Consider the following 14,335-nt stretch of genomic DNA (forward strand, 5'->3'; position numbering starts at 1 on the left):
TAAGCACAAATTTAAAAAGAGGTATAATATGATATTATCTCTTTCCACAGCAGATTACTGGCCACTGACCAAGCAAGCGTCTTTCAGGCTTATGGTTGCATAATGGGAGAAACTATGGTGGAACAGTGAAATTTAGTCTGAAAGGTTTTTTTCCTGAGAAACAGGTGTGGTATGGGAAGAACAGAGGGACTTTTTCTTAAGGAGCTTTCACAAGATTTTGGTATGATAACAGCACCCCGGATTTCAACACCACACATAATGAAGAGATACAGACACTGCCTAAGCCGAAAGCCAAACAGCAGCACACCATCGGCTTCTCTCACACAGAAACTGGGGCGCGGGAGGAGGCCAGGGTTTAACCAGGTCTCTGGGGGAAGGGGTCTCACATCAATCAAATAACTACAGAGAAGCTTTAGCATATAACACCAAGAAGAAAAATTAGAGATGACAGATACAATCTGCAAACTCAGAGAAGTGAAATGATTCAGAGTTGCATCAGATTAGGTTTACAATCTCTACACAAAAATCATTCTCAAAAGAAGAGAGTTCAGCAGACTTTTAAACTAAACTAAGTGCATACATAAGATTTTGATTTCATTTTTTGCCACCAGAGTTTTCACATAAACAACATCTGCAAAAAGTCTCACAGGAGAATGGTCTTTATCCTTTGAGTAAAACAACTGAGCCGCAGCGAGACAAAATAGCAGCAAAACAAGAGTTATAAGCTATTTCCACCACCCACCAATGCAAAGAATGCTAGTGATTTAATATGAAAGCCAAAATATAATACTGCATTCAGAGGTTCATAAGATATTTCCATTTTTTTTTTACCAGTGGAAAAAAAAAATATGCAGAGATCCAGTTTTGTACTGCAAATTCCATGCACTGAGAAATTAAGTTGACAAAATGTGTTGGCCCTTAAATACTAATGTACAGGAGTAGAAAACAACAGTTCATCAACTACAGACTGATCTATAGAATTGAAAGCATTTTATTTTTATCTGATGCTTTTCATTACAGAAGCTATTGAAATGTATCAGGCAGAATGTGTTATTTTCTTCCATCAAAGCAATTTGCCAGAAAGCCTACTCTTTGGTGAAGTATAGTTTTTGACATGTAGCAAATGATATACTACATGTTACAACTTGAGTTGAAAAAGCCTTCAAGTTTTCACTCTTAAGGAAAATTAAAATGGTGCAGATTTAGGAAAAAAAAAAAAAAAAAGCACAAACACAAAAAAACAAACACAAACTACATTTTTAAGTCACTCTCTGCACACTGGTGACCACATACTATGTTTTTTTCCAATTAAATCTGATACACTAAATATTCAACAGAAGGCATTTAGGATCCAACACAGGAGAAGGAATTATTTAAGCGAGTTGAGAGCGACACTCTACCACTGTCCCTGTACAAAAGCCCTTGCTTTTGAGACTGAAGGGTGCAGCTCTTTAATTTGTCTTGTAAAGCAGAAGTGGTGAGAAGCATGCTGACAGCTAGAAACTGCTGTTCTGTGGGAAAACAGCCACATCTGCCAAGAAAGGCTAGAGAGACCTCAATATTGTGGAAAACCAGCAGCAGCTTAATAGTACACAGCCGGCTCCTCCAGTACATCCCACGAGGCTGGCTCATCCTGCAGGAAGGGCAAGAGCACAAGAGGGAACCTGGGAGGCAGCAGAAAGCAGAGAAAATGAAAAAAAAAAAAAAAAAAAGAAAATATTTGCAAGGGCAGTCAAGAAGCTGGCACAGAAGGGACAGGAGAAGAAGCAAATAATCAGAAATACAAGGCAGACAGAGCTGTTTAGGTCAGAGGAGGCAAGCAAGATCCTGGGATATCAAGGACAGGGGAGGATGGGAAATGATGAACAGGCAGGGCAGGGAGTCTGAGACACCAGCGGTAACGACAGAGAAAGGTCACTGTCAACATAAGCACAAGTTCTCCACCAAGTAACTGGGGAAGGGAGGGAAGAAGGGATCCAGGGATCCAACAGAGCGCTTCAGGAGACCTGGAGAAAGTATCAGTATACTGACATGGGAAACCAAAAGGATCCCTGTGCAGTAGCAAAATGATATAAAAAATTTGTAAGTTACTGTAAAAATATAAATTATTAACTTGTATTCCTGAGAGGCTGACAGGTATAGCTTAGGAAAACACATTATTTGTAGGGAAAAGGGGGACAGAGAAACTGAGTTCTTTTCCTGGTTCACATATGCATTAACGCGAAAGGGAGCAAACAAGGGAAAGAACGGAAATAATGGGGACAAAGACATCTCCCTCTGCTTCCTGGACATTTCTTTTCAGATGTTTTCCCAGTGAACACTTCCTACCCCTCTCCCTTCACAAAGAGGTGAAGAATTCTACCATACATTTTGGTCAGCCAACACAACAAAAATAAAACCAACCAAGTAATTCTTTCAAAATAATTCAAGTGTATTTCTTGTTTCTTCTCTCCTCCGGATACTTCAGATGACTCTCATAATGTACAACACAGCAATACTGCTGGGTCTTTCTGCTAGCTCCTTTCCCATTGAGATGCTACAGCAATCCCTTTCTCTTCTGTCTTTTGAGGGGATTTTTGTGTGTGTTTGTTCTGCTGGGGTTTTTTTTCAGTAACACTCTAACACACACCATACTCTACTGTCCTCTGGAACAACAGAGTTTAGAATAATAGAGGTATGCTAGCAAAAACTGCAGATTAATCAAAACCTAAGAGTACTTCTGTACCTCAAAATGAACGTTTTAGGGTGTATTAGAGCATATGCTTTTACTGCATTGGCACAAGCCAACCAAAGCAGCCCTTTCATTGCTACTTAATAGCAACAGGGGAAGGGAGAAACAGGGCAGAAGGGGGAAGCATGTGCAGCCAACACAAGTTGCCCCATCGACTTGAGAAAAGCGCAGCAAGTCCACGTATTCCAACGTGCCACTTGCTGATATTTATCTGCCTCAGAAAGCTTTATGTTTGAAGGGATGAAAAAAAAAAAAAATTGTGCAAGTGGAAGGAAAGCAGATGTCTAGAGATAAAGCCATCATCACTGTCTCAGACTTGCCGCATGGCAAAGCTAGGAAAAGAGCTCCCCAATATCTGCTTGGTTTCAGAGAAGCATTCCAAGATCTCTCGCCTGCTGCACTGGCCGCTTCAGACCAAACCAGCCCACACTGGGAAGACGAGGTCTGAATTACCAGTGTGTAGAATGAAGAGCAGGGCAGCAGAGTTGTGCTTTTGCTCATCCAACTATTGCAACTTCTACTGCAAGTCACAGAGTCCATGGGGCGATTCTTCTTCACTAGTTTCAAGGCTAGCCTTTACAGCAGCAATTTCCTAAGGAGGATCACAACCATCTCAGTGACACGAAGACCATATCGGTGTTATGGGAGATATTACAGCATGAGCACAGCCCACAGATGATTCACCAGGAATCCGCACGGATCACTGTGAACATCAGGCCTTCATCAAGTACAGGAAAACACTGAACTAGCAGGCCATGGAGAGTTAAAACAAGTCCCCTGACTTGCTTAGGCCTGAGATGAGCCCAAAATCAATTTGATTTCGTCTTGTTGCCTTTATGCATATAGAGAGGAAACTTAATTGAGGTAAGGCAAGACTAATACAATGCATTACACTAGATTAAGGGTGTAACGAACACGAAGATCCTTGCTGACCTAACAGTTTGTTAATTATACACCCTAATTATTTCCCTCGTGTTTTCTCAACAAGAGGTATGGTGTACCTCTCTTTTTTTGCACTTATTTCCAGTTCTGTATCTGTACTTTGCATCAACATTACCCTTTTAATATAAAGGGGAACGAACAGTGTACCCTGTAGCTAACATCCACAGAGAGATCTTCCACTATTCTCCAGAACCAGATTCCTATAATAGAACTTTTAAAACTATCTGCTGGTAGAAATATTACATCTTGCTCTTCCCATCCATTTCCAGCTTCAATAGCTTAGTTTCACAACTAGGACTGCAGCTGTATTTTTGTACCCAGAACTCCTACAGAGTCAACACTTACCCGAGATGATGGCACTATATTCCATTTATCATAAAACATTAATAAGGTACTGACAAGAAAAAGTTCTTAGGCCCATGCAGGAAGCCCCAATAAAAATGCCTTCCTGCATTGCTGACAAGGCACAAAGTACTCAGAACAGATAATACAAGTATGTCTCTGCGGTTGTATTTTGTTGGATTCCTCCTAGTCCAGCTAAAAACCCACAAACATATTCCTTCAGTATATTTAGGCACTCCTGTAATCTGATCTGTGCACATAAAAAAAAAAAATAATCCTCTTTCTAACTTCAACTTTTGCTTGATTCCATTGCAATGCCAAGGAACCTGGGTTGGGTGTTTTTTTTTTTTTATACGTAGAAAATAGCAGAGAGGATATGTGACTTAATACGTACTCACATGCAAGTAATGGAAAGAAGCACTCTTTTTAGCCATCACAGGACAAAAAAAGGTTATTTCGTATATTGCAAGTCAAGGAATAGAAGAAACAATGAATACTTCCACCCTATTTACAGAAATAAATATCATATAACACCATGAACAACAGACATTATTCTTTATATTTGTACACAGCAGCCAGTTGGGGGGGATTTATTACTTAAAAAAAAAAAAAAGAAAACACAAACAAACAAACAAACCCCAAACAAACAGAGAGCCATAGGTCTCGATGGGATTTCAGTCACAAGCACATTCAATACCTCTGCAATAAGAAGTGTACAAGACTGAAAGCCAACACTAAGTAGAAAAGTCTAGTACAAAAAGAGAGACTCCCAAGTCTAGTTTGTGCACAAAGCCAGCAGAAACTGCTGGAAGTAAAAACAGCACCCACACAGAGGCTATGTAAACCAGTTTTGCTCTACTTCAGAAGGATAAAGAGCTCACTCACAACAGGATGCAAACCTGTGCCTGGGGTTTTCAAAAGAAAAAGCCAAATTTAATACATCATCTCAACTTAACATCTTTACCACGGTCTGTAGGAAAACTTCTTCACCATGATTACTCTTACTACCTAGAGTGAAAAAATCAATTTCTGTGAGAGTACTGAGTTTGAAAAAAATAAGACTGTTTAAGCTTTGTTATGAACAGACCAACTTTGATTCGGGTAGAAACAAAGGTGCTTCTGAAAATTTCTCTGGCTACTGAGTTTAGTTTCTTGGATTCCAAGCTAGTAAGAGTTCACGCACTTTTAAGGTGCAGCTTCCAGATAACACTTCCCCTCCAGTGTCAAACTCTACGAACCACGACGCACAACGGCTTCTGAGGTGTCCAAAGTTTAAAGAGGAAGCCCTTGGTTCATCAACTCAAAAGTCGAGCGCACCTCCCACTCATGCTGTACCCGTGAAGTCCAACCAGTGCCCGGCTGGAACCACTCTGATGGAGTTTCTAGCAAAACCAGCAAGTGCCAGCCGGCGGGTCACGCCAGCAGGTACCACCTCGGCGCCTCAAAACCACGCTGAACTGAAAGTGAATCCACCTTCGAGAATACTACCAAAAAAGTATTATGCACAAAAATCTGGCTGCCTCTTTCACAAAAGAAGGAAAACACTGACAACTGCGCGGGACTTACACAGAGAAAAAGAAAAAAGCTTATTCATCTCCCGCGTTTTGCGTGACGAAGTTTCCAGGAGTGGAAGGCAGAAACGGGAACGCTGCTATCTGCTAGGGGGTTTTGGTTTTCCCATGTACAGAGCAGATAGTATGTATCGAAAGGGGAAAAAAGGGGAGGGTTTCATACCCTCCAAGGTCTCGTAATTCCGATGACGTGAATGTTAATCACAACATATATTCACATCCCGTGACCCCGGTCCTAACCCCCCCCCCCCCGCCCCCCCGCCCTCCAAACAGGGCTCTTCCTCCCGCGAAGATGTGCACCCCCAGCTTTTTTTTTTTTTGCTCGCGAAAGCTCCTTTACCACCAAACTCCGGTGAGACGCTGAAGCCTCCGAAGGTTAACCACCACCGGCCCCAGCCGCCCCCCACCGCAGCCTCGGGGCGGGCGCGCCTCATCCCGCCGGGGCCGGGGCGCTCGGCGGGCACCTGCCGGGCTGGCTCACCTGCGTGCCCGCCCCCCCCCCCGCCCGCCCCTTCCCCTTCCCGCTCCCGCCGGGGCCGGGGCCAGCGCCGGGGGGGGGGGGGGGGTGGGGGGGCCGCCCCCCGCTCACCTTGGGCAGCTCGCGGAGCTGGTTGGCGTCCAGCAGGAGCTCCTCCAGGCTGCGGCTGTAGCGGTAGATCTCCTCGGGCACGGCGGCCAGCGAGCAGTGCCGCTTGTCGATGGACTCCACATGGCGGTTGCACCGCCACAGGGGGATGCAGTGGAACATCGCCCCGCCGGCGGAGGGGGGTCCTGGAGAAGGGGGGGGGGGGGGGGGGGGGGGGGGCGGGCCGGGCCGCCGGGGGCCGCGGGGCGGGCAGCGCCGCCGCTCACCGCCGCCCCCTCCTCCCCGCCGGCCGCCGGAGCCGCTGCCCCGCTCCGCCGCCGCGCACCGCGAGTCCCGGCGAGCCGGCAGCGGCAACCCGCATCCAGCGCGCCGGCGGCGGGAAGCGGCCCCGGGCGAGCGCGGCAGCCCCGGGAGAACAATGAGCGGGAGCCGAAGCGGGGGGTGGAGGGGGGAGCACCCCCCTACAGCTCCTCGGCGGGCCGCTGCCCTCCCCACAGGGGCATGGTGTGGCGCCGGGGGCAGCGCCGCTCCCGCGGCTGCTGCTGCTGCTGCTGGCGGCCGCCGCGCATTCCCGCGCCTGACCCGGAACACAGGCGGCCTCTCCCCCCGCTTCTCCTCCCCCTCCTCCCCCGTCCCGGCTGACATCAGCGGGGCCGGGCCCCGCCGCCCCGCCCCGGCCCCGGCCCCGGGCCCGGGCCCGGCCGCCCGCAACCCCCGGCGCCGCCGCGCCCCGGGGCAGCCGCCCGCACAACTTTCCGCCCGGGAGAAAGCCGCGCCGGCACGGCGGGAAGCGAGAAGCCTCGCCCCGGCGTAGAGGGGGGGTGCCCCGGGGGTAGAGGGGGGTGCCCGGGGGGAGGGCTCCCCCCGCCGCGGGGTGGGTTTGCCGCCGCCGCGGGCCTGCTTTCGGCGCGGCGGTGCAACGCGGCGTGAAGGGAGGTGACCGGGAACGGCGTGAACGGGTTTGGGCCGCTCGGTTTCACCGCCTCCTTGCAGGACGCGCCGGTTCCTTGCCCCAGGTGCTCGCAGCAGCCGGCGGGAGGGCGCGCAGCCTTGCGCTTGTGGGAACGCGACGCGGTCTGGAGAGCCGCGCAGTGAAACGTGCGGAGCGCTGCCCAGGTACCCGTGGTCGTGGGTGTTGTTTTTCCTTTCGAACTACATTGCTGTGGCGTCAAAAACAACCGAGACGCTGTCCTCGAGGCTTTCTGCGATAAGGTTTTTAAAATCCGCGTTCAGAAGAGCCGATTGTAAGGTCAGAAGGGTTAGCAAAGGTAAAGACACCGGCAGCACTCTGCCCGTGTCTGCCGGCTCCACAGCAGCCCCACTCCCCAAACCCCTGGCTGTGCTGAGCTCCAACAAAACACAGTCTCAGAGGCTCTCCTCTCTTAGGTTGCATAATAGCAATTTCGTAATCCGCACAGCGACGTAAAATACTTTAGAAAACAGGCACCTAAACATCGGAGCTGCTCTTGAAATATTGCTAATTTCTTGCATAATTACAAATGGGTGCAGCTACGGGAACAGGGGAGAGGGGGAAGTTGATTGTAGCCCTCTCTCTTCAATCCCTGCACCGTTGTGGCAATACTTAGTCTTACAGAATTGCAGTGTATTTGTTGCTGTTTTTTCTTAAAACAGCCGATGAATCCTGAAAGCTACACTTGTTTAATTTCTGTGGGAATTGCAGTGATCTGCCTACTTTTGGTTCTAATAAAGGACATTTTAGGACCTTGTGTACTGTTACACTTTGCTGACCCATAAAACGAGAAACTTTAAAAATGTTACCATTTTCTTATAGGTGCCTTTAAAAATCGGTCAGAACCAACAGTTTCTTTCTGCAGTTGATATACCAAGTAATCACAGAAAAAATATGTGGAACCTCCCAGTGTGTCTAGATAAAGTATGTAAAGAAATCTGCTAGTCCGCGGAGAAAGAACCGCAAGTATTGATGACCTGAAAACAACTGAAGTGTTTTTTCAGAAAGCTGCAGGAAACGATCTGGCTTCTGACCATATCATGGTTAAAAAATGTGTGTCGGAGCGAAAGTGTCAGCATTTCACTTCAGAGGACTGTAACTGAGTTTCCAACACGATTTTCATCCACTACAAATGTACAAACTGCTTATAGCACACACAAAAAGAAAGCAGCGATTGATCTTTTTCATCCTGCACTTGAAAGGAAGATCATTACCTAAGGGTATTCCGAGTAGGGTTTGGAGATTGGTTTTTTCAATATAGCTACAATATTTTGAGGCAAAGCCTTCCTCAGCTCCTGCAGTACCCACGGAGAGAGCGTTTGTAAATGTGTTCACGTGTGTTTGGAAACGGGGCGGGCACGTACACACCAGCCCTCTCAGGCCTTCCCAGCCCCAGGGCAGGAGATTAGATAACTACAAGACAGGAGAAAATCAAACAAACGTGTTGCGCATCATCACAGAGCTTGACAAAATCCAGGAGGCTCCCCAGCAGATCTCAGAGGTGGAGATGAGGAGGACCATCTCCATCACACTTGGTGGGTCCCAGGCAGTGGCCAGCCGATGCACTTCTTCCAGCTGCTGGTGAGGCTGGTCCTCCCCGAGGGCAAGGTTCAGAAAATGCAGCTTCTCGTGGCAGCTCTGGCCCAAGCTCTGACATGGGAGGTCTTGAACCAGATGTGGGGAACATGGTGCTCCCCGCAGACACCAGCCCAGATCTGCTACCAAGATTGCCTTGCCTAAATTCAGGGAGTGTTACAGCTCCTCAGTGCCTTTCATTCCTAGGGAACCCTCTGGAGAAGCGGGACTGCAGGGGGGTCGTGCAGCGAGGCATGTGAAGAAGGGAGGGCTGCAGTTGGCTGCCCCCAGTTTACACAGGACAGGCCGTCCTATATGAGACTACATCGTAGGGATGGGGTGACATCAAAGCACTTGAAGAACAATGTGACTCACTTAATTGCCAAACGGAAGGATGAACGGGTTTACTCCTGAGCTCCAGCTCTCAAGAACGGGCTTGTGGTGGCACTTCAGGACCTTCTGTGCACTTTCTGCTCAGCTGGAAGCACCCACATTGTCCCATAGCTCAGTCTGACACCAGGCAAGAGCTCCAGCAGTGGCCTCTGTGGGATGGATTTCATGCCAGCTTGTGGTGCTATCTGCCCCACCGTCTTCTGTGCCATTTGGGAGAAATGCCCAGCACACCCTCCAGAGAGGGCTCCTGATCCCAGCACACCAGTCTGTCTCGGAGGCTTGTAAACGGTTTGAGCCTTTCTTGCATGACACGGATGTGAAGTTGGGTGTGAGGTGGCACTTCTGGAGATGCTGTCATGTGTCTCATGACTAGGTCTCACTGTGACAAGTCTAGACAGTAACAGGAAAGTAACAGTGACGATCGGGTGAGTCTGTGTACTTTACTGAAGGATGAGGCAAACTAATCGCATGCTTCTCAGGAGGGTCAGGGAGTCCAGGAGACAGAGTGATGGCAAGAGAGCTTATTATTTATGAAATCTGCCTTCACCAAGTGACACTCAATATAAGGATGACGAGCCTCTTCCCCTTCTCTGAGATGGACAGGTAATGTCATAGGGTCTTTGATAAAATCCTTGGGAGATTAGGACATCAAATCAGTGCTGGTGGCCCTGGTCCACTGCACACCTGAAGATATAGCCTGAGGCTCTGGTATGGCAATAGGCATCAAGGAGGCCAAAAGGCAAACCAGCGCCTTTGTTGAGGACACAGTATCCTCACAGCAAAAAGCATCATCCTGAGCAAGTAAACCCGCTCAGCTTTGGTCAGTGTAATGAGTTACTAGTCTTTATTGTTCTGCCACACTAAGAAGTAGCAGCAATAAAAAACCCTTCCGTAAACCAAGAAGAGACAAATTCTGTATCCTGTGTGGCCAGAAGAGTGACCTCGTGTCGGGGCAAGTTTTGGTGGGAGAGGTCTTTGAAAAGGGGTGGCCAAAGAGATTTGTGATAGAGTAACTAGAAGCTATAACCAGGCATGCAGGAGAAGTTGCGAGCAAGCAGAGGAGGACGGCAAATTGCTAGAGTTTGCACTAACACTTGATACTTGACAACCCTTCTTACCTGGGGCAATTGTGTCCCCCAGGGGTAAGAGAAATATTGCCCTGACAGCCGCAGTCCTGCTGTGTAACACATTTCCATGGCAAGCGAAGGTGTGGCTTATGTGCAGGAGGAAATAGGTCTGTTGCTCTCCCAGTTCTGCAGGGGATTACCTGGCTCCAAACTGCAAACTGCCATTTGATAACCTGGTTTACTTTTTTTTTTGACCTTTGCTATTCAAATATTTACATTTCTACTTTATTTATTTATGTATGTATTTATTTATTTATAGTAGTTCTAAAAGTATTTTAGTACTTTTATATATCGGTTGGCTGAATTTCAGTTACTTGGGACAACTTAATACTATTTTTAAGACTCTCACAGCAATGCCAGGAGCCGTCAAGCTGTATGAAATCTGCAAGAGAGGTAATGCCACTTCCTCTTTCGCGAGAGCAATGAATGGGTGTGGGGAGCAGTTTCGTGCTTCTTTCCTGGCCGGCTGCTCTCTTCAGCCTCGGATGGGCAAGGTCTGGCTTCTACCAACTCTGCTCCCGAGGGGAACAGATGAAGTCTGCTCTCGCCGTGATACCACATTTCTTTCTGCCATTCGCCCTGTGATCGGGCAACCCACATCAGGCTTTGTGGCAGTCACCCTTGCCCCCCCGTTAAACAGCGCTAAGGTGCATATAAACAAAGGGTGCACCCCCAGTTATTCACAACACATGCACAGCAGGAGAAGAGGAAGCTCTCCTGCACGGGATTGCCAGCGGGGATCGCCCTGCTGAACAGGTCAGTGCTCCCAGTGTTGGGAATGGCAGGAGGGATACCGGTTACACATACGGTCACATCATAGCTGAAATTTGGGAGACAGGTCGTGACCAAAAAATTCATGTCTTATCATCTATCAAGCAAACAGCCATCCTTCAATCACAACCGGTCTGGTCTGGGTACGTAGCCAAGAATTTAAATGCTAAAAATCTCAATTTCTCTTTCTAGATACCATCATCCTGTGTGCTCCCAAACAAAAAAATTAGGTTTATGTGACTTTTAAGGAATTCAGACAATGAAATGTAAAATAGAGATAAGGCTGGGCTGATCTCAGGAGTATTCCTGGAAGTTATTGTTTGAAAGAAGCAAGAGCAAGGTCACGCTGCAGCTCCCCCTCCTCGGCACAGCTCAGACAGAATTGCTTTCTGGCAAAAGGCAATTCAAGCAAACAACACCAAATTTTAAGTTGAAATGCTTATTAAAAGCCCTAAAGCAAGGATATCCATGGGTTTGGGTGAGTGCAGAGGAAGTCAGTGCTGCTACAAAGAAAGCAGTAATATTCAGAATAATCAGAACTTAACAGTTAAGTACATTGTGTGGTAGAGAGAAAAAAAAAAAAAAAAAGAAGAGAATGGATGGAAATAGATTTTGCATCAGCACAGTTTAAGTAGTTCATCAAGCTCATTGTTCAAACCCCATTTAAATTAACACTAGGAAAAATACAATAAATAAAAATAAAGCAGGCCCAGTTCCTGAAGCCTCTTCTGTGTTCAGGACTTCTTCCCTCCCCCAGTCAGACTTCCCGAGCCTCGTTAGAGAGAAAGAAATGCAGTTACAGAGCACAGAGAAGCCGGAGCAAAGCAAGAAGAGTACGGAGAGAGAAAGACCCTAGTACTACAGGCAATAGGACCAGTTTCAGGGATAATTATCTAACCAGCATTCGATTCCTGCTGGAAGAGTAGTTACCCACCCCCTCTGAACAAATTAAATGGGAATACTACTGAAGCTGCAGTAACCATACTACAGCCTGCAGAGCTGCCGAGAGCCAGGCCTGGCAGGGCGCTGGAGTTAATTAGCACTGACATACTTCTCTTTCCTCAGTTTTGCTGGCTGAGGACTCCAGTCACATTTACCCTTCAGTTTCTATTTAAATTGTTTAGAAGGGAGTTGTAAAAGCAGCATGTAGAGGTGACTATAAAGTTTTCCCATACTGATTACAGAGCTACAAATACAGTTACAAATTCTGGTTACATCATTACAAGTGCCACATCTACAAAGTTTTTGTATGTCTGAAATAATTGATAGAGACTAATATTAACGTACTGTTAGCATAAAGGCATACCTAAGAGTTGCAATGAATTATTATAGCCATAATGCCAAGCTTAAGCAGCACGTGCTCGTGGCAGTGCTTTTAACACGTTCACTGTGGTTTTACAGCATTATAAATAGCAATCACTGTGAGCAAAAGCATCTCTTCTCCTGTCCACCCCCACCCCCACCCCCAAACAAATCGCTCACGATAACGTCAGCTTTTATTTGAACACAATGAGCTGTAATCACATGAGGTATTACTCTGATTTAATCCTATTTGCTTTAGTTTGGTTCATAAGGAGTGGCCAGTAATATGCGGTTGCATTGTGTCCGATGGTTTCTTGTTTCACACCAGCCTTCAAGGGCTGACACCCCTCATCGTCTTTGGCCAGAAGAACAAAGCGATGGGTTCTGGCAGGTAAGGAGAAGACAGATTCTGGAGGCTGGGATGGTGTTTTTCCCTCCTTTCTTTCTTTCTTTCCCCTCCCAATTTCTGGGCTGGCTGTCACAGTTCATGGATAGGCTCCAAGCCCCAACCATTTTTTCAGGTTTTCACTATTTTCAGCTGGTCCAATGCAACCAGCTAGAAACTCTCATGGCAACTTTTGCTTCTCCAACCACCGTGAAGAGAACAAGTCAAGACATGAATTCAGGTCTGTGTTTATTTTTTCAAATGAACATCATGATGTAGCTAAATACCACTTGACTAAGTGTAGTTTGGTGCTTTGTTTTGCATAGCCAACCGAGACAACCACACCGCTGGATTTGGCATGAAATGAAAAGGCAGATACCAGCACAAGGTAGGTCACCCTGCCTATCAGCCCAGCACCTTCGCTTCATGACGTTTCATGATCTTTATCCCCTGAACGATGAGAGACCCCCAGCTTCCAGTGGGCTCCGAGCCACGACACATTCAGCATCATGAGGGTTGGGAGGAGACGTCGTCTCTGTTAGGGGAGCTGGGCTGGTGCAGGGTTGTGCCAGCCAAAGGGCAGCAATGAGGAGCATCACTCCACGTGTCAAGAACTTCTGTCGGGAGCATCCTTATGGCCCATCACTTCGCGTCCTGATTGATGGACCTGGAGAATGTTTTACCGATGGGAGGTGGAAGCAGCTAGCACCGGGGCTAACGTAAATTTGACAACAATGAAAAATATTTTGACTGGCTCATGATTTTTTCAAAACTTTTTTTTTTTTTTCCCCTTTGGCACATGGTTCCTAATTTCATTCTTTCTCTCATCTTAGCTGGAAGAGAAATTTAATGCCCTTAGAATAGTCAAACAGGGTCTTATCTACAATTACACACACATACAATTCCAGATTTTGTGTTCATAAATGCAAATTTAATGTTGAGTCTACTCTTCACTGATTTCCTGTAATAGTTATTTAGCTCATATAATGCATGTTAATTAGATAGTTGTACTTCAATTACTTTTACCATAGAAGACTTTTTTTCTTCAAATTATAAAATGCTATGTTAGAAAAGTGTTATTGATCTTCAGAAAGAAGAAGGAGGAAATTTCTGACACACTGCTTAGAGCAAGAGGAACTGATAGACTGTGAGAGTTGCTTATTTAAGCAATCAGACCCAGGATAAAGGAAATATAACTGGAATTCATTTGGAATGCCAAATGGAAAAATTATAGTAAGCAGTTGCACCAGGTAAAGTATTTTTTCTGCCTTTAATTGTGTCACAGTAACAACTGGCATTAAAAGCAGACATCTGAATCCAGTGAGTTACCAGGTATGATGTAACCATTCAGTGAGAAGCACAATTGTCTTCAGAATTAAATACCTTTCTGAAGAGATGTTATGCTGAGGACCAAAAAGTAAACTAGCAATTTACGCCTTATATGCAACAGCTCAATCTTCTGGTTAGAAAAAAAAATATAGTTTAAGGAAACAGCTAACATTAAAACATAAATAAAATAGAAAAATAACTGCCAACACTGTTGATAACAAAATGGCAGAGCTTGTGTGTCCCGGTCACAGCACTTATTAACCAGCTACCCAGTTCTGTAAAGCTTGCACTACAGTTGTCAGAAATGATGG

At 46.5% G+C, this 14,335-nt stretch overlaps 1 protein-coding gene across 1 annotated transcript in view; it reads right to left on the reverse strand.

The window, feature by feature from the left end:
• Positions 1 to 6,374, reverse strand: part of LRRC1 (leucine rich repeat containing 1) — a 72,969-nt gene extending 66,595 nt beyond the window's left edge. Inside the window, exon 1 of the mRNA XM_042803585.1 lies at positions 6,176 to 6,374. Coding sequence (XP_042659519.1) covers positions 6,176 to 6,334 — 159 coding nt within the window. The 5' untranslated portion in view covers positions 6,335 to 6,374. The remainder of the gene's footprint in view (positions 1 to 6,175) is intronic.
• Positions 6,375 to 14,335: the final 7,961 nt, after the last annotated feature.

This window comes from Tyto alba, unplaced genomic scaffold, assembly GCF_018691265.1.
Source record: "Tyto alba isolate M040663 unplaced genomic scaffold, T.alba_DEE_v4.0 Super-Scaffold_40, whole genome shotgun sequence".
NCBI lineage: Eukaryota > Metazoa > Chordata > Aves > Strigiformes > Tytonidae > Tyto > Tyto alba.